The sequence below is a fragment of the Polyodon spathula genome, chromosome 22 (assembly GCF_017654505.1).
Source record: "Polyodon spathula isolate WHYD16114869_AA chromosome 22, ASM1765450v1, whole genome shotgun sequence".
Lineage (NCBI taxonomy): Eukaryota > Metazoa > Chordata > Actinopteri > Acipenseriformes > Polyodontidae > Polyodon > Polyodon spathula.
In genome coordinates, this window is record NC_054555.1 from 29,838,928 (window position 1) to 29,858,044 (window position 19,117).

At 41.6% G+C, this 19,117-nt stretch overlaps 1 protein-coding gene across 3 annotated transcripts; it reads right to left on the minus strand.

The window, feature by feature from the left end:
* Positions 1 to 226: 226 nt before the first annotated feature.
* On the minus strand, positions 227 to 17,214 carry LOC121296963 (E3 ubiquitin-protein ligase CHFR-like). Of its 3 annotated transcripts, none has more exons than XM_041222936.1 (17): positions 16,511 to 17,214; positions 11,583 to 11,682; positions 10,416 to 10,525; positions 10,093 to 10,152; positions 9,801 to 9,986; positions 9,116 to 9,301; positions 8,526 to 8,670; positions 7,946 to 8,100; positions 7,452 to 7,614; positions 6,924 to 7,066; positions 6,437 to 6,553; positions 6,142 to 6,225; positions 5,847 to 5,917; positions 4,635 to 4,722; positions 3,425 to 3,532; positions 3,100 to 3,172; positions 227 to 2,745 (listed from the first exon to the last, which is right to left on the minus strand). In XM_041222936.1, the coding sequence occupies exons 1-17, from the start codon at positions 16,620 to 16,622 to the stop codon at positions 2,703 to 2,705; spliced, it is 1,944 nt and encodes a 647-aa protein (XP_041078870.1). In that variant the 5' UTR covers positions 16,623 to 17,214; the 3' UTR covers positions 227 to 2,702. The 3 variants fall into 3 exon arrangements, with proteins under 3 accessions (XP_041078870.1, XP_041078871.1, XP_041078872.1); XM_041222937.1 differs by lacking the exon at positions 16,511 to 17,214 and adding an exon at positions 12,422 to 12,583; XM_041222938.1 differs by lacking the exon at positions 16,511 to 17,214 and adding an exon at positions 11,880 to 11,943.
* Positions 17,215 to 19,117: the final 1,903 nt, after the last annotated feature.

Here is a 19,117-nt window from a genome sequence, read left to right on the forward strand (position 1 = left end):
TATACGGACGGGCGGGGTTGAAAATTGCAGCTTTTAAAGGAATAGTTTATAGCCTCCAAATTTTGATAATACAGATTTCTTTACATTTAGTAGTCAGAGTGTATATGATCCCGTTGTTTCTTTCTAGTTGTCAGATTTTGTTTGTCATGCAATCCTCACTTAGTTTGTAACCTCTGCTGTCAATATGCACAGGATTTAATTCACACAAGAACAGAACACACAAACATGTTGATAGTATTTTATTAGTGTGACCCAAAAAACATTTCAAATGTGTTCATTTTTCTTCAGTACAGTACATTGCTCTTTTCACCAGTAAGTGATTTTCTAAACTGCACCAATACACAAGGAGAGGAAGCATCGCTAGCGATTTGGTTTTTACGTTTCTCAGAATAACGGTGTTTATCATACTGCTATGACGCCAGAAAGCTGACTTGAACACAAAGCGTATTTTGTAATTGTCGTGCAAGCCTGGATGAGGTAGGGTTTTGTGTTTTTCTTTTGAGCAGAGTGCTGGCAGTCTCGTGTTCAAAACGACAGGAATTCAGCAGCTCCACAGAGGTGCTAGCTGGAGTTCAGGTCCAAGCATGCTTGGTGTTGGAATGCTGCAATGTGACAGCGCCTGGCTGAATCAAGACACACAACAGCTAAACTGTGTGCAGCACGGGTATCTGTCACTATATACACAAAGCTGGGCTGCTAACACTGATCAGAGTATTTTACATTTAAAAACAAACGGTGCCTAAATGGGATTACCATCTGTTTGCAGTTAAGACTCCAGAAGAATAAACTGCTGTTTTGTTAAATCTGCACCGTACCTAAGAACTCAATCAAACAAACGTGCCTTTTTTATGCTGGGTCTGGACCCATTAACCATAGGTAAATTCATAGGCAAGTGTTAAACTTCCATTAGTTAGAAATGCATCCAGGAATTAGAATGTCCCAGTAACTGCATTGCAATGCTGAACATAACAAACCAATCTTAGACAATGCAAACTAACACTTCAATGGCAAGAATCTTGTTCTGGATAGACTAGGTAAAGTAAGCCTGCTGTTCTTTTGTAGTGTAGAGAGCAGCAAACCACACCACAAAGAGCTGCCGTTTTTCAGCTTTACACATTACTACCCAACCAGTAAATAAAACAAACAGCACAGCACTAAAGAACCAAGTCATTTTCCTATGAGTCCTAACTAATGCTTTATCACTGCGACTTCTAAAACTGTACAATACACAGCAGAATGCTTATAAGGCTTTCTCGTTAAAGTGACTGCATCTCATCCAGCAAGCATCACCCACCCCATACACTGAAGCACACAACTAGAACCAGACAGACAGACAGACAGGCACGCTGTGCGTACATGAGCCAGTTAGGACCAAACAAGACAGAGGTTAACAAAATGCACATTTTAGCAATTCAGTGTGAGCCCAGAAGTCAAACACAGATTTATTGGGCATGGGCATTGGCAACCATTTGCTGGAAAAGGAGGAGACAGCATCGTCTACTTAAGTGCACATATTATTGAGTAAAAGATGTATAAAAACTTGATTAACTTGCATTAAAAAAGCCACCGTGCATGGCCGTTTTTTGGAATAGCCTGTCACCACAAAACACAGCAGTACACAGCTGGAACCTGCAGACCACCGTGAGGAGGTCTGATTCTTCCATTAGCAGCCATTGGAACAGAGAGCTGTGGTCTACTGCTGTGTCCTATCAGTAGGAGAGGAAGGAAGCACCGACACAATGAAACGTGAAGGGATGACTCGCCAATTCTAATGTATGAAAAGCATGTTACAGGACAATCATTTAATGTGCTTGATTAATGGGCAGCTCGTGGAAGCTGTGGAAATCCAATGCCTGTAATCTTGCTGTGCATGTAACCAGCGGGGATGTTTATTCTATTTACGTGTGCATTTTCTGGGATACAGGCGGTTTTCTAGGGAAGTACGCAAGGCAGCTCAGTCCTGAACATTACAAAGTGTGCACATTGTATATTCTCAATGATGGTAAGCAGGGCACACAATACTTCCTACCTACAAAACATTCGTAGGTATAGTAATCTATATGCACATAACTTTCGTCAAGCAATAGAAATAAATATTTTGGAATAAACATTATCCAGACATCACACTGCTGCGAGTGTTTCCCCTGAAGTAACCCTTCATGTTCGACTCTCTAACCACAACAGCAATAGTAGTGTTTGCATAGACCAAGACAGCAGTATCAGCACCATACCCATTGAATTAGGATCGACTAGGGAAACATTCACAAGGATCATGATGACAAACACCCTACTGTAATAACAATGTACAATACAGTAATAGCATGCTGCCATGTGCATGTCCACAAAGCTAATGTTATAGATATCACAAGGATGCACCCACATAAACAGGAATCCTTCAGGTGCTGTAGAACATTATACAGTACATAATACTCATAGACCTAACATTAATGTAACGTACCAACCAAAGGCTCTTATCAGTATTAAATGTTACTATGAAATCGGCAAGCTATTTTGAATATTCCCCTTTACAAAGGGAGCACAGCAGTACATTGCACATTGCCTTCACCCCCAGTCCCACTGCTTGCTGTATGTTTGTGGTGACTTGCTACTGCTCTTAAACACTAGGCATCAGTAAACTGAACACTCATCCTGCAGGAAGGGCTCCCACAATCCTTCCTGTGTGAAAGCACTGCAAAGGGACATCAGTTCTTAAAGCGGGTCTGCTCACAGATGTGGTTGAATTTCCTAAAGAATAAGAACCCATTCAGCGTTAAAACTGCACTCATTTATCACAAGGGTGTGCTAGTGCTGTACAGTACTAACTCAAAGCTTGTACACGTTCTGTACACAGAGGACTTTCTAAACATTGCACTAAGTCGGCTATGTAGGGGCAAACACACAAGACGTGAGCCCCCCCTGCTGTTACACAGCATGAACTGCTGTTTCATTTCCTTCAGAAAGAAAGCTCACATTCAATATATCATTAATACTTCACTGGCTTGTCATTTAAATGTGCAATTTAATAGTGCTGTTACAGACAGGCTTCTGCACAATTAAACTACAGTCTGTAGACAAGGTAACAGAAGCGCTTATAATTACATGGCATGGTGCGCTTTAACTTGAGTGCGACAGTTTCGTCCCCAATAACAGTCCGGCCGAGAAGTTACAGGAGCTGAGAAAAAAAAACACATTAAGCTCAGTTACACAAACACGCTTTTTTTGTTTGCAGTGATATTTCATGATTTGATAAGATTACAAATACAGTTAATTCATGGTGAAGTTACTCCCACAGTGACTGGTACATTGATTACACACACGTGTGAAAGATCTACTTCCCTGTAAAGAAAAGGATGGATTCGTGACTGTTATAATTTCTAAAGGCTTGTCGGTGAATCAAATCGGAACAGGTCTCTGCAAGGCTCACCTGGCAGCTCTGCAGCAGGAATGTTCTGTCTGTACTGATACGCTAACTCTCTGAAACTGCGCAGTCCACAGCAGTAGCACAGCACGGCATTACCTGTGATGCGGTAATCTAAAAGAACAGGAAATAAAACAGACACCAGTTAGAAACCCGGAATTCACGATGGACAGATCTACTGCGATTCAAATAAAAGCAAGAGAATAGGAGACCCTTACAGAGAGTGGTGAGGGGATGGAATGGGTTACCTAGTCATGTTGCTCAAGGAGACTCTTCTTCACACAGAGTGGTGAGGGGATGGAATGGGTTACCTAGTCATGTTGCTCAAGGAGACTCTTCTTCACACAGAGAGTGGTGAGGGGATGGAATGGGTTACCTAGTCATGTTGCTCAAGGAGACTCTTCTTCACACAGAGAGTGGTGAGAGGATGGAATGGGTTACCTAGTCATGTTGCTCAAGGAGACTCTTCTTCACACAGAGTGGTGAGGGGATGGAATGGGTTACCTAGTCATGTTGCTCAAGGAGACTCTTCTTCACACAGAGAGTGGTGAGGGGATGGAATGGGTTACCTAGTCATGTTGCTCAAGGAGACTCTTCTTCACACAGAGAGTGGTGAGGGGATGGAATGGGTTACCTAGTCATGTTGCTCAAGGAGACTCTTCTTCACACACAGAGTGGTGAGGGGATGGAATGGGTTACCTAGTCATGTTGCTCAAGGAGACTATTCTTCACACAGAGAGTGGTGAGGGGATGGAATGGGTTACCTAGTCATGTTGCTCAAGGAGACTCTTCTTCACACAGAGAGTGGTGAGGGGATGGAATGGGTTACCTAGTCATGTTGCTCAAGGAGACTCTTCTTCACACAGAGAGTGGTGAGGGGATGGAATGGGTTACCTAGTCATGTTGCTGATGCTCAATCACTGAGATCTTTTAAGACCCAACCTGACAAGGTTTTGAGAACCAGATGAGAGTAGATGGGCTGAATGGCTTCCTCTCGCATGTACATTTTTTATTATGTTAAATTCCTTTTGTGAAACTCAACAGGGTTTATAAACTTTTGTAACAGAGGAAACGACTCCAAGGTCAGACAACAGATTTTTCTCTCTCAGCCGGTGGAAACTCTTTACTTTACAGGGCTGTAATGTGCAGAAGAGCAACATCTACGTGACTCTCCTGAATAATTGGATTCCACAGCGTACTGAAGTTCATCTCTCACCGGACAAATAAAACACTCCTTGCTGAAGAGACACCAGGCTTTCCTTGAACATCTCCTTCCAGGTCACACCTCTGGACACCAGGTAATTCTGCAAGAACAGAGCGAGAAGGACAGGAAAAGCATGACGAAGTTTCTGTAGACCAGGTAATTCTGCAAGAACAGAGGGAGAAGGACAGGAAAAGCATGACGAAGTTTCTGTAGACCAGGTAATTCTGCAAGAACAGAGGGAGAAGGACAGGAAAAGCATGACGAAGTTTCTGTAGACCAGGTAATTCTGCAATAACAGAGGGAGAAGGACAGGAAAAGCATGACGAAGTTTCTGTAGACCAGGTAATTCTGCAAGAACAGAGCGAGAAGGACAGGAAAAGCATGACAAAGTTTCTGTAGACCAGGTAATTCTGCAAGAACAGAGGGAGAAGGACAGGAAAAGCATGACGAAGTTTCTGTAGACCAGGTAATTCTGCAAGAACAGAGCGAGAAGGACAGGAAAAGCATGACGAAGTTTCTGTAGACCAGGTAATTCTGCAAGAACAGAGCGAGAAGGACAGGAAAAGCATGACGAAGTTTCTGTAGACCAGGTAATTCTGCAAGAACAGAGCGAGAAGGACAGGAAAAGCATGACGAAGTTTCTGTAGACCAGGTAATTCTGCAAGAACAGAGGGAGAAGGACAGGAAAAGCATGACGAAGTTTCTGTAGACCAGGTAATTCTGCAAGAACAGAGGGAGAAGGACAGGAAAAGCATGACGAAGTTTCTGTAGACCAGGTAATTCTGCAAGAACAGAGCGAGAAGGACAGGAAAAGCATGACGAAGTTTCTGTAGACCAGGTAATTCTGCAAGAACAGAGGGAGAAGGACAGGAAAAGCATGACGAAGTTTCTGTAGACCAGGTAATTCTGCAAGAACAGAGGGAGAAGGACAGGAAAAGCATGACGAAGTTTCTGCAGACCAGGTAATTCTGCAAGAACAGAGGGAGAAGGACAGGAAATGCATGACGAAGTTTCTGTAGACCAGGTAATTCTGCAAGAACAGAGGGAGAAGGACAGGAAATGCATGACGAAGTTTCTGTAGACCAGGTAATTCTGCAAGAACAGAGCGAGAAGGACAGGAAAAGCATGACGAAGTTTCTGTAGACCAGGTAATTCTGCAAGAGCAGAGGGAGAAGGAGAGGAAAAGCATGATGAAACATACAAAAATACAGATAAATCCAATACCTTGAGAATATCTGACTCATAGTTGTTGTTGTTGAGAACACCATCTAAGCATTTATCAGTGAGGTTGAGGTCTGCGAAGAGGAGGACAAAAAAAAAAAAAAATTACACAAGGCTTCACTTTTCTCTAAATAATAATAACTGCAATAAAGCCAAGTGGCAGGACAGCTATACAATTCAGAGGATCAGGAACAGAGGGACACTGGGAACAGCCAGTGCTCTCAAACAAGACCTGGAAAACAAACTCAACAACAAACTCCTAATTAAAGAGGAGAAGGCAGACTGGGGCGAGACGTACCGCAGAACCGAGCCAGACAGCCAAGACACCCGATCCGAGTGCACCCCCAGTACACGTGGCAGAAGGGCCGCTGACACACGGTACCTGCAGATACAGAAACCATGAGAAGATCTTGAAACACACCCACACACGCACACAGATTGAGACCACATTAGCACACCAAGAAAATTAAATAAAAACATATGCACTGCAGATCATTTAAACCATGTTATTCCCAGCAGTGTGCATGCCAGATGGAGTGCATGTGCCCAACAGTATTCGCCTGTGTGATTTCCATGTCAGGCAAAGCACTCACACTGCTGAAGAGCAGGCTGCAGGCTCGCCACCTCTGCTCTACGGTCAGGCATGGGCTGAAAGCAGCAGGTGCAGATCACATGGCTTCCGTGAGGAGGACAGGTATATTCCTGGGCAACTGCAATTGAGGCAGAGAGGGGGGGGGGGGGGGGAAGATTTACATGATCTGATCAGAGATGCATATTTTAAGATTATATTTATTTTTATTATTATATTGCGTTTAATCTGAACTGTTATGCAATCTTATCAGACAGCACTGTTCACTTACATGACACACGAATTGCACCTCTTTCTGTTACAACCTTAATGAAACATGTTCCTTTAACAAGACTGTGTGGAAGTTGCACCTCGGAGCAGACACCTTGGGAAACATGTCCCACCTTGTTGAAATGATTTGCAATGGAGAAATGAAAGCGGTGCTCCAGCATTATGAATCGGCCAGGTGTTTAAGGGTTCAGGTTGGAAACTGCTGGAGTGTACTGCTGTACCTGTGGGAGTGTCAGTGGATGTGGATGGTGCTTCCCCTGCTTGTTTAAACTCTCCCTGTTCAGCCTGCTGTCCAGAGACAGCTGGGCACAGACTGGGGTCCTTCCTGAATCCAGGACACTGCCTGCACACCACAAAGGGTTGACTGAAGAACAAGAACAGGAATGCATTAGATAACACTGCAGACACCCAATGCAATCCCTGAACTCCACTGCAGCTACAATCAATTTGCCATATATATATATATATATATATATATATATATATATATATATATATATATATATATATATATATATATATATATACACATACACACACACACACACACACACACACACACACACACACAGACTGACCATCTGTCCATCTATGTTAGCACAGGACATTTAACACTTCAGGATTACTGTAGCTGGAATTTAGAAATTAAGTTTCCATATCTGGTAAAAATAAATAAATAAACAGAATTCAAAAGTTTCAAAAATGTGCTTCTAGTCGAGTGAAAGCAGCAGCACCCTAGACAAGCTCACCTGATATCAGAGGACTCGCTGTCCACATCGGAAAGCTCCATCAGATAGTCCGAACTGCCCTCTTCATCTGAAAACCAGCGCTCTACCTTTGGCTGCAGCATGTCCTGAGTAATTCTATTCCGCTTGTCCATGCTCTGCAGGTCTTCCTCACTTCGGCACTTCTCTGTAATTTACCACATTGATTTTGAACAGTGAGCCAGAGTCTCCTGCCCCTCTTCTATTCTAAACAGTCAGATAGCAGACTATTTCGTGTATTATGCTACTATCATGTAATCTGCACTTTCCACTGTATTTAATGTATTATGCATTGTTTTTTTACTGTATATCATGTATTATGCATTTTTCTGTATTTGAAGTATTATGGATTTTCTTGTTGTTACTGCATCTTGCAAAGCTTTTTGTGATGGTGCTCCATTATGAAAGGCGCTATATAAAATAAAGCTCGATTGACTGCTTGATAAACACACTGTTAAGAGCGCTCCTGATTCCTTTACCTGGGTGCTGCTGCAGGTAAGCCTCCACCAGGTTGTTCAGTATGTGGTTTTTGTGGATGCGCTCCACAGGGCAGCGGCAGGTGGGGCAGAAAGAGGAGCGCTCCATCCAGTCGGAGTAGCAGGCAGCGCAGAACGTGTGCATGCAGGGCTGGAGACTGCAAACCCAAGAGCACACACAATTACAAACACACAGCTTAAACACTGTGGGTAGATTAGCAGGACCTCTGCAGTGCAGCACAACCCACTGAAAAATACACACATCACTTTCCATGAAGAAATGCACTTTCCAACCTGTCAAACTGAAGACTTGATCACTTAGCATAGCAGCCTGTCAAACTGAAGACTTGATCACTTAGCATAGCAGCCAAGCACACAAGATCCAGGGGTACTCTGGAATGACCACCCAAATACAGACACCAAGGGCTGATATAACATTCATTTAAAAGCATCAATATTACAATATATTGATACTTGGCATATGATCCACTTTTTGCTTGGGAAGGATATATTAACAACAGTTCCTGACACTGCAAGATCTTACACTGAAACCCAAACCCTGCCCTCGTGTCACTGCCCTTACCTTACACAGTCGTGCAACAGATCCTGACAAATGATACAGGTGAGAGACTCCTCCATTTTATCAGTTTTTGGTTCCCCTGCTTTCCCCTTTTCCATGAAAGCATCTTTAGGAGTGACCTTCTGAGAGCTTTCCTCTTCACTGCATCCTATCCCAAGTGAGCCAAAATGTACATCAGTATTTATTGGGAAGGAAGGAAAGAAGGACAATATTTTAAAAATAGACACTATTTACAAAGGACAGGACAATACTGAAAACCTGAAAGAGCAGTTGACTCCTCCCCACCCAATCAGATCAGCAGCTTTGCATTCCCATCACCAGCAACACATTTTGTAGCACACTTGATTGAGTAGACTGTGATGTTTGCTGCTTTTGTCCCCCAGGAGCTAGGTGCTACTGACAGCGTCTGTTATTTTGCTTTGGGGTTGACGGCAAGTATTTCATTCAGTCACGTCTTGCACCTCCAGCTCCTATACCTCTAGGAGTGTCCAGAGTATCAGGAATCGTCTGTAGGCTGCTGACCTCGCAGGGTACTTTGCTTGGATCTAGGCAGGTGACTATATTAACACTGTGCTCCAGGGTGCTGCACTTGCCTGTCTTTCTTCTCTTCCGGTCTGGCTGCAGGTCCTCCTCCTCTGCTTGTATGGCAGCGCTGTCAGGCTGAGCTGCGGCTGCTGCTTCAGTCTCTGGAGGCTCTACAGAGGAATCCACAGTGTCTGAAGCGCGGCAAGGTCCTTGTGAAGAAGGGAACGGGTCGGCAGCAGAGGTCTTTCCAGAGGCTACATTTAAAACACATCATTAATTCAATTTGGTTTCCTTACTCTCCAAAACCTCAACTGCAAAAACAGAACCATCCTGGCAGATATGGAAATGCGGCACAGGCTTCATTCTCCTCTGAGCACCCAACTCCCACATCTCCATCGTCTCTGTTTAGAGTGTCATCTGGTTTTCTCATTTAAGCTTGACTTAAACGGGATAAATGTGTGCATGTATATGCTTTCCTATGCTTTGCATTAGGTTACCTGTTTCGTAGTGGGAAAGTGAAAAAATATTTCAGCTTAAGTGAATTTATAATCAAATGTGTATCTGTTTAGAAGGGCCTCCTGCTTATAGTGTGACCACTATAATGGATCGCATTACAAACACGTTTCTGTATGGTAAATCATCCTCAGATAGCCCACATCAGAGTGTACCTTCTACATAACAGAAGAAAGGTTTAGCAGTGGTATTATAGAGGCTCCCAAGCCCACTGAAAGCCCCTGCTCTATGAACTCCTACCTGATGTGGAAGGGGGTGGGTGAGCGGCGCTGGAGGTGCTGTAGAGCTCAGACGTGGAAGTGGATGGCTGTGGCTCCTCATGGGGAGGCAGCTGAATGGCTTTGGGGGACTGGGCGTCGATGCCCGGCGTTTCCTCCACACTGGGATCCATACCTGAGCTTATCAAGGGTTCACTACACGGCTCACCTGCGTTCCAAACATGACAGCAAAGCAATGAGATCCAGGGGACATGTGCAACACCACAAGACAGAGATCAATAGAGATTCATGATCTGCACAGTGCCATTAATTACCTTTGAGTTCTTGCACATGCGCCTGTTCTGCAGTTATAGAATGATAGATATAAGCAACATCTGCAAAAAGAGAGAGCCAGTGATGAGGATGTAAACAAAACACCAATGCTATTAGCAATAGAGGATGCAATCTGCTGCAGACATGTACTGTCAAAACAATTCCAGACAACAATTTACAGCACATCAGACAGAATAATAATAATAATAATAATAATAATAATAATAATAATAATAATGCTTGTCCAGTTCTAACAAGGTTTGAAGAGATCTGTAAACCAATCCCACTATTATTAGGATTATACACTCATAAAAGGATTGCTTACTTTGTTCTGGTTCGTTTTTCCTGTACACAACATAGATAACATCTCCATTCTGCAGCCGGCACGTCTGTTTCTTCACCATCTTTGACTTATTAATCACTGTCCCATTGGTGCTAAATAAAAAACATGAAAATGAAATACTTGTTGTTCCACTTTTACTGTGTAGCAGAAAAACAACAAATCAAATGAATGCATTTTCTTTAACAAATCAGTCTCTCTCACCATTAACACGGTGCACTAACTTAAACAGCATTTAATGCTTTACTCCCATCGGAGTCACTATTGCATATTAGCTTTTTAAACTATCGTATGGTACTTCTGCAGGTATGAATATTACTCATCCTTGTAATGCACCATTAAAACAATATTCAGAATGTACCCAGGGACCTATTACAACCAGACTACAGTTCTCCTGATGTGTTAAATTAGTGGAAATGCTGATAATCCCAGAGAATTAGCCAGCACTTCAGAGTCAAGTTTCCACTCAATTCCAATTCAATTCCTCCAGGTTAATTAGCAATGAATATAAACAACGCTTATTTTCACACAGGAAACACCCCCTGCCTTCTGCAGATTTCCCTTCTGTCTCCTTTCAGGACTGGTTAATAAAACAGCACACAATGACTCATCAGCAGCATGCACTGGGAGAAGAACAGAAAGGGAGCCTGTAGCAGTCTCCTATCCTGGCTGTTCAGCTGGTTGGAAAACACTGGGCTCTTTCATTAGCGTGAATCACCAGCAGCTTCATTACCCACAAGCAAGTTAGTTTACTGACAATTAGGCTGCCTGGCACGGTTCCACTCCAGCTACATGTGTTTTGATGCCAATACAACTCATTTACACTGGAATGCAGTTCTTCAGGGATTCGCGAGTACAGCAAGTGTGCTGTAACCCGAAAACGCAGCTTCATATTGTGCGTCTAAGAGGCTGCTGGCAGTCCCTGTCACTCGAGAGCCCTTTCTTCACAGCACATTTAGAACCAGGCAACTGATAGTGTCGAATAACAAAACTGCACTTCTACTTCTGTGGCTACAAAGATCCCTCCCACAGAATATTTAAAAACATATATTTAAAAAACATTTTTAATGCAGACAGTGAATGCATGCGTCACAAGGCTTAGCCTAGATACATAATCTGATGGCTTGACAGAGCTGCTTTCTTTAAGCTTACCTCATGTCTTCCAGCCACACCTCCCCGGAGTTTTCATCTTGAACAATTTTACAGTGATCACTGGAGACCATTTTGTTTGCAGGAAAAGAAAGATCACAGCCTGCAAAATAAAAAGAAAGAAATGAATCAGTTTCCCAAGATGTACGACTAGCTATTCATTGGTGTGCTGCGTCCTGCTGAAAATGTACCGAATGAAATCCTCTTTGAGAAAGGGTTCAATTGCCACTACAAACAACATGCCAGTTTCTACTCAGTCACCAGCTGGCAGTGAAGGACACACAGTCGCTTTCTGCACACCTGCTTCATATGCCTAAAACCATTCAGTTCCCAAGTGCTGAGAATGAAAATCCCAGCGCTGAATCAGAGGGCTGTGGAAGGAGAGTTTATCAGGAGACATCGACACGTGCTGGGGATGAAATGGCTGCATCCAATTGAACACACTGTTCAATTAAACTTAGATTAGCAGGTATTAGCAGTGATTTTAAATAACTCTGTTAGACACGCTGTGCTGCCTCATTACATTATCCTTCAGCAAGGGCAACCACAATTACATACTGCCTAGCTCACAGTATTCGTGCACTTTGGGGTTGAAATTTCCTACTCACATAATACACGTGAAACGCCTCAAAGGGAGCAGTTTTCCTAAGTTTAAACAGATATAATCAAGTATGTTGTGTCATTGTTCATCACTTAAATATAAACGCTGTTCTTGTCTTAAAACTCCCAGAATGAAATCCCAATCTCACGTTTTCTAAGTCCATGCACTGTTTAGGCATCCTCTAAATTATTCTGATTAATGGAGTTTATTAAAAAAAAAAAAAAAAAAAAAACACATTTACCACAATATTGCAGGCGTGTCCATTATAAAAGGAAAATGTGAGATTTATGAAGTGATCTACAAAGTGCTTTATGGAGTGATTGGTATTATTAATTTCTAAGCTGGTGTCATGTAAAATGAGCCCAAATGAACTATATAGCTCAATTACGAAACATTTTATTAATTCATTTAGCTGTTTTTACAATACCTATAGTCTCATGCCTACTACAGGGTTACATTGTACAGCCAACTGCTTGCATATGCATGCATATATATATATATATATATATATATATATATATATATATATATATATATATATATATATATATATATATATATATACACACACACACACACACACACAGGGATTTGTTAGATCTACACTTGCTTGATTCACCTAGTCTTATATTCCTTGATTGAAATCTAATTACAAACTGATCAGACCAAATAGAGACTTCACAAAGCAATGAAGCAACAGCCTCTGAAATGTCCCTCGTATTGGGTCTCCCAATTCGAACATGTCTTTGCTGGTTAGGCTGCAATGCCTGAAGCCCTGTCAGTGCTCTGCTTTACAATGTAGTGCTCTTGTGCAGTACACTGAATCCTGATTCACCCTTAACAAGGGATCAACTGGAGTCTGAAATAACAGAACTGTAATAAAAAGCAATGTTTCCCTTTCCTCTTCCCTTCAAGTATTCCTTGAGACAAGTGTTTGGTATAAACAAAGTCGAATTTCTTTTTACTCGGTTTCATTCGACTTTATGAAGCAAAATGAGTTCATTCTTTAGGGGTGATGCTACATTTCTGGCCAGAGCTATAGTGCTTCAAGTGCTTGCAGGATACATGATATCTTAAGATACAATAAAACAGGCTCCTGCATTAGATGCTAGAAACAAACTACAGTATGTTAACTTTCAATGGGTCTGTGTGGAACTCGAATGAGAAACAATAGCCAACTTCACCAAGACTCTAACACGACGTTACACAGCATAATAACTTCACCAAGACTAACACAGAGTTACACAGCATAATAACTTCACCAAGACTAACACAGAGTTACACAGCATAATAACTTCACCAAGACTAACACAGAGTTACACAGCATAATAACTTCACCAAGACTAACACAGAGTTACACAGCATAATAACTTCACCAAGACTCTAACATGGAGTTACACAGCATAATAACTTCACCAAGACTCTAACACAGAGTTACACAGCATAATAACTTCACCAAGACTAACACAGAGTTACACAGCATAATAACTTCACCAAGACTCTAACACAGAGTTACACAGCATAATAACTTCACCAAGACTAACACAGAGTTACACAGCATAATAACTTCACCAAGACTAACACAGAGTTACACAGCATAATAACTTCACCAAGACTAACACAGAGTTACACAGCATAATAACTTCACCAAGACTAACACGGCGTTACACAGCATAATAACTTCACCAAGACTAACACAGCGTTACACAGCATAATAACTTCACCAAGACTAACACAGAGTTACACAGCATAATAACTTCACCAAGACTAACACAGAGTTACACAGCATAATAACTTCACCAAGACTAACACAGAGTTACACAGCATAATAACTTCACCAAGACTAACACAGAGTTACACAGCATAATAACTTCACCAAGACTAACACAGAGTTACACAGCATAATAACTTCACCAAGACTAACACAGAGTTACACAGCATAATAACTTCACCAAGACTAACACAGAGTTACACAGCATAATAACTTCACCAAGACTAACACAGAGTTACACAGCATAAATAACTTCACCAAGACTAACACAGAGTTACACAGCATAATAACTTCACCAAGACTAACACAGAGTTACACAGCATAATAACTTCACCAAGACTAACACAGAGTTACACAGCATAATAACTTCACCAAGACTAACACAGAGTTACACAGCATAATAACTTCACCAAGACTAACACAGAGTTACACAGCATAATAACTTCACCAAGACTAACACAGAGTTACACAGCATAATAACTTCACCAAGACTAACACAGAGTTACACAGCATAATAACTTCACCAAGACTAACACAGAGTTACACAGCATAATAACTTCACCAAGACTAACACAGAGTTACACAGCATAATAACTTCACCAAGACTAACACAGAGTTACACAGCATAATAACTTCACCAAGACTAACACAGAGTTACACAGCATAAATAACTTCACCAAGACTAACACAGAGTTACACAGCATAATAACTTCACCAAGACTAACACAGAGTTACACAGCATAATAACTTCACCAAGACTAACACAGAGTTACACAGCATAATAACTTCACCAAGACTAACACAGAGTTACACAGCATAATAACTTCACCAAGACTAACACAGAGTTACACAGCATAATAACTTCACCAAGACTAACACAGAGTTACACAGCATAATAACTTCACCAAGACTAACACAGAGTTACACAGCATAATAACTTCACCAAGACTAACACAGAGTTACACAGCATAATAACTTCACCAAGACTAACACAGAGTTACACAGCATAATAACTTCACCAAGACTAACACAGAGTTACACAGCATAATAACTTCACCAAGACTAACACAGAGTTACACAGCATAATAACTTCACCAAGACTAACACAGAGTTACACAGCATAATAACTTCACCAAGACTAACACAGAGTTACACAGCATAATAACTTCACCAAGACTAACACAGAGTTACACAGCATAATAACTTCACCAAGACTAACACAGAGTTACACAGCATAATAACTTCACCAAGACTAACACAGAGTTACACAGCATAATAACTTCACCAAGACTAACACAGAGTTACACAGCATAATAACTTCACCAAGACTAACACAGAGTTACACAGCATAATAACTTCACCAAGACTAACACAGAGTTACACAGCATAATAACTTCACCAAGACTAACACAGAGTTACACAGCATAATAACTTCACCAAGACTCTAACATGGAGTTACACAGCATAATAAATAACTTTACCAAGACTCTAACACAGAGTTACACAGCATAATAACTTCACCAAGACTAACACAGAGTTACACAGCATAATAACTTCACCAAGACTAACACAGAGTTACACAGCATAATAACTTCACCAAGACTAACACAGAGTTACACAGCATAATAACTTCACCAAGACTAACACAGAGTTACACAGCATAATAACTTCACCAAGACTAACACAGAGTTACACAGCATAATAACTTCACCAAGACTAACACAGAGTTACACAGCATAATAACTTCACCAAGACTAACACAGAGTTACACAGCATAATAACTTCACCAAGACTAACACAGAGTTACACAGCATAATAACTTCACCAAGACTAACACAGAGTTACACAGCATAATAACTTCACCAAGACTAACACAGAGTTACACAGCATAATAACTTCACCAAGACTAACACAGAGTTACACAGCATAATAACTTCACCAAGACTAACACAGAGTTACACAGCATAATAACTTCACCAAGACTAACACAGCGTTACACAGCATAATAACTTCACCAAGACTCTAACACAGAGTTACACAGCATAATAACTTCACCAAGACTAACACAGAGTTACACAGCATAATAACTTCACCAAGACTAACACAGAGTTACACAGCATAATAACTTCACCAAGACTAACACAGAGTTACACAGCATAATAACTTCACCAAGACTAACACAGAGTTACACAGCATAATAACTTCACCAAGACTAACACAGAGTTACACAGCATAATAACTTCACCAAGACTAACACAGAGTTACACAGCATAATAACTTCACCAAGACTCTAACATGGAGTTACACAGCATAATAACTTCACCAAGACTAACACAGAGTTACACAGCATAATAACTTCACCAAGACTAACACAGAGTTACACAGCATAATAACTACACCAAGACTAACACGGAGTTACACAGCATAATAACTTCACCAAGACTAACACAGAGTTACACAGCATAATAAATACACAAATACATACATACATACACACACACACACACACACACACACACACACACACACACGCGTAATAACGCTGAAAGACGCGCTTACCCTTTCTTCTCCCGATAGTGCAGTGCTTGCTGACGAGCAGGATTTCAGACTGTGTCTCAGAGCCTACCCGGGTCAGCTTCCCCCACGCCACACCGCTCTCCCGGTTTTTCATTTTATCCAGAGGCTTTCACAATTAACAACAGTTCCTGGAAACCGATCACACATATACAGTGTACGGTCCTTAATAAACAATATCGTTTTCTTTTTTCCACCACAGATCTGCAGATTCAGCACCCTGTGTATTGAAACAAACAGTACGAGTTACAGACGAGCACTTGCACGCTGATCCGGCTCCTAAACGATATTTCTAATTTATAATATATTCACACAACTCCGAATGTGATGCTACACGATGCTTCTTCCGCTGTCCCCGCCAGCGCTGCACGACACACGGGCTCAGCCTACGTGCAGAAGCACTGTGATGTTATTTCACGGTTCACGCGTGTACTTAACACTAAGTTTCGATTTCGTTTCTGTGTATTTTTTTTTTTTTTTCAGTCGCGTCTCGGGCCCCTTTGCTCAATTTAATGTGAGCAAAATCAGTCCGAAATAGCCGATAACTGGACACACGTTTCACTTCTCTACTAGAGTGCTCCTCACAAAGCTCTCTCTCGCTACAGACTCGCCTGTCCGCGTTTTGTTTTGTTAAACTCCTTCCTTCACTAGCCGTCTACAGCAGGTCGCGGCACTTCCTGGAAACCAAAGGGATTTGCACCAGTCAGCTGATCGGGGACGAGGGGAGGAGTCAGTGCTGTGGGGGAATGAAGCTGATCCGGGAGGGGGAAGCCATGTTTGGGGAGGGCATTGGTCATGTGACAAGGGCGGGCGTCGATAGAGATAATTATAAGAACTGTTTACAGATACACAAAATAAAATAATAAAAAAAAAACACAGATGAAACCAGTCAGAACACAAATGGACTGAGTGTGTGGAAGCTGTGCTGAACGGTGGGGTCAAGAGACATGAACTGTCTGGAGCAGACTGGCCACCACAACTAGGGTTTCCATGAGGTGCAAATACTGAAACCCTGCAGGCTATACTAAATAATAATAATAATAATAATAATAATAATAATAATAATAATAATAATAACACAAGGTTGTACTTTTAAAACCGCTTCCCCATTAATAAGCGGTATACTGATAAATACATGAATAGTGTAAACACACAATGCTGCCACCCGGTGGCGATTAAGAAGAACTGCAATGTAATTACCGCCTCCTGATTGGCTTACACAATTAGCGAATCAAACTGAGAATCCCGATGCTAATTTGCATAGGCTGTCCTGTGTGCGCGCCTGTTTTAAAATCCTATTTTATGATTAAGACAAATTTGGTAATACAGATTTCCATATCATTTTTTTTTTAATTCTATCTAGTTCTAATTTAATTCTATTTTCATGTTTCTTTGCGAAATATTATTTTACTACTGGAAACATTTTAAAACAGGCTGTTTCGAAATAAGCAACGAAAACAAAACAACAAATGAACCCAAAGCCGGCCTGAAAGAAGGGCTGTAGAGCCGCGGAACTGCAGTGCTCTACAGGTGCTGCCGCCCTGTGGCGAAGAGGTGGAACTGCTACGTTTGTCTTAAACAATCTGATTGGATAAGACAAGCTTCAGTAAGCACCTGATTCCTGATTGGCGCACACAGTTAACGAATCAAATTGAGTAACGCAACACTAAATTTGCATAGAAGTTGTGGGTGTGCAGCGTATGCGCCTGTTTAAAAACATATCTTAGGGGTAATAAAAAATATATATATATATATTTATGTTCCCTTTCGACGTTTCTTGTTAAGTATTAAGTATAATTGTCTGATCTGTAGTTCTCTGCCAATGCTGCCTCTCTGCTGTCAGTTGAATTGAACTGTAATATCGTATAGCGATTTAAATACGATTGGATGTATTTTAGTTTTTAGGATTTTTTTTTCCTGTCTGCAAATCAACGTTTGCACCCAAGCTATTAAAAAGCTATTGTGTTATTTCTGCAAACGCTTCACTCCCAGCCAAAGCCCCGGGTTTAATCTATTTTTCATGACAATCTGAGACTCCCCCTGCAGGCTCGCACCCGCTTCTCCCCTCTCTTATCGACGCAGATCAGTGTTGAAGGTTACCGGCAGCCTGCACCGCTGAGAGGATCCGCTTCGGATCACTGGTTTAGATGATATTCCCATTAATCTAACCCTTCATGACAAAGAAAGGCCAGGTTGATAGGGGTTTGAACCCTGCAAGCAATCAGTGCACGTATTTGCTGTGCAGGGATATGTGACTATGACTACGCAATGCAATCCAGTTTGCTTCATGAAGATCATCCTAGGCCGCTTTACAATGAAAGACAATAATAACGCCACTGCCCAGCCAGTATCACCTGCAATTCCTCAGGGTTACCGAGGCGGCATATCAACTGCAAGACTCTTTCAGAATGGCGCATAGAATCCAACAATCATAGAATCACCTGTCTGTCATGGGCGCAACACACCAGATTTGTACAAAAGTGTGTGCTACACACAGCGGGTGTTTGCAAATCACTAAGATCCATGGTTTACTTGAATGGCATGTCTCTTCCCTCAGTGAGCCTCCCTGGCTCTGAGAACATGCGTTATTTT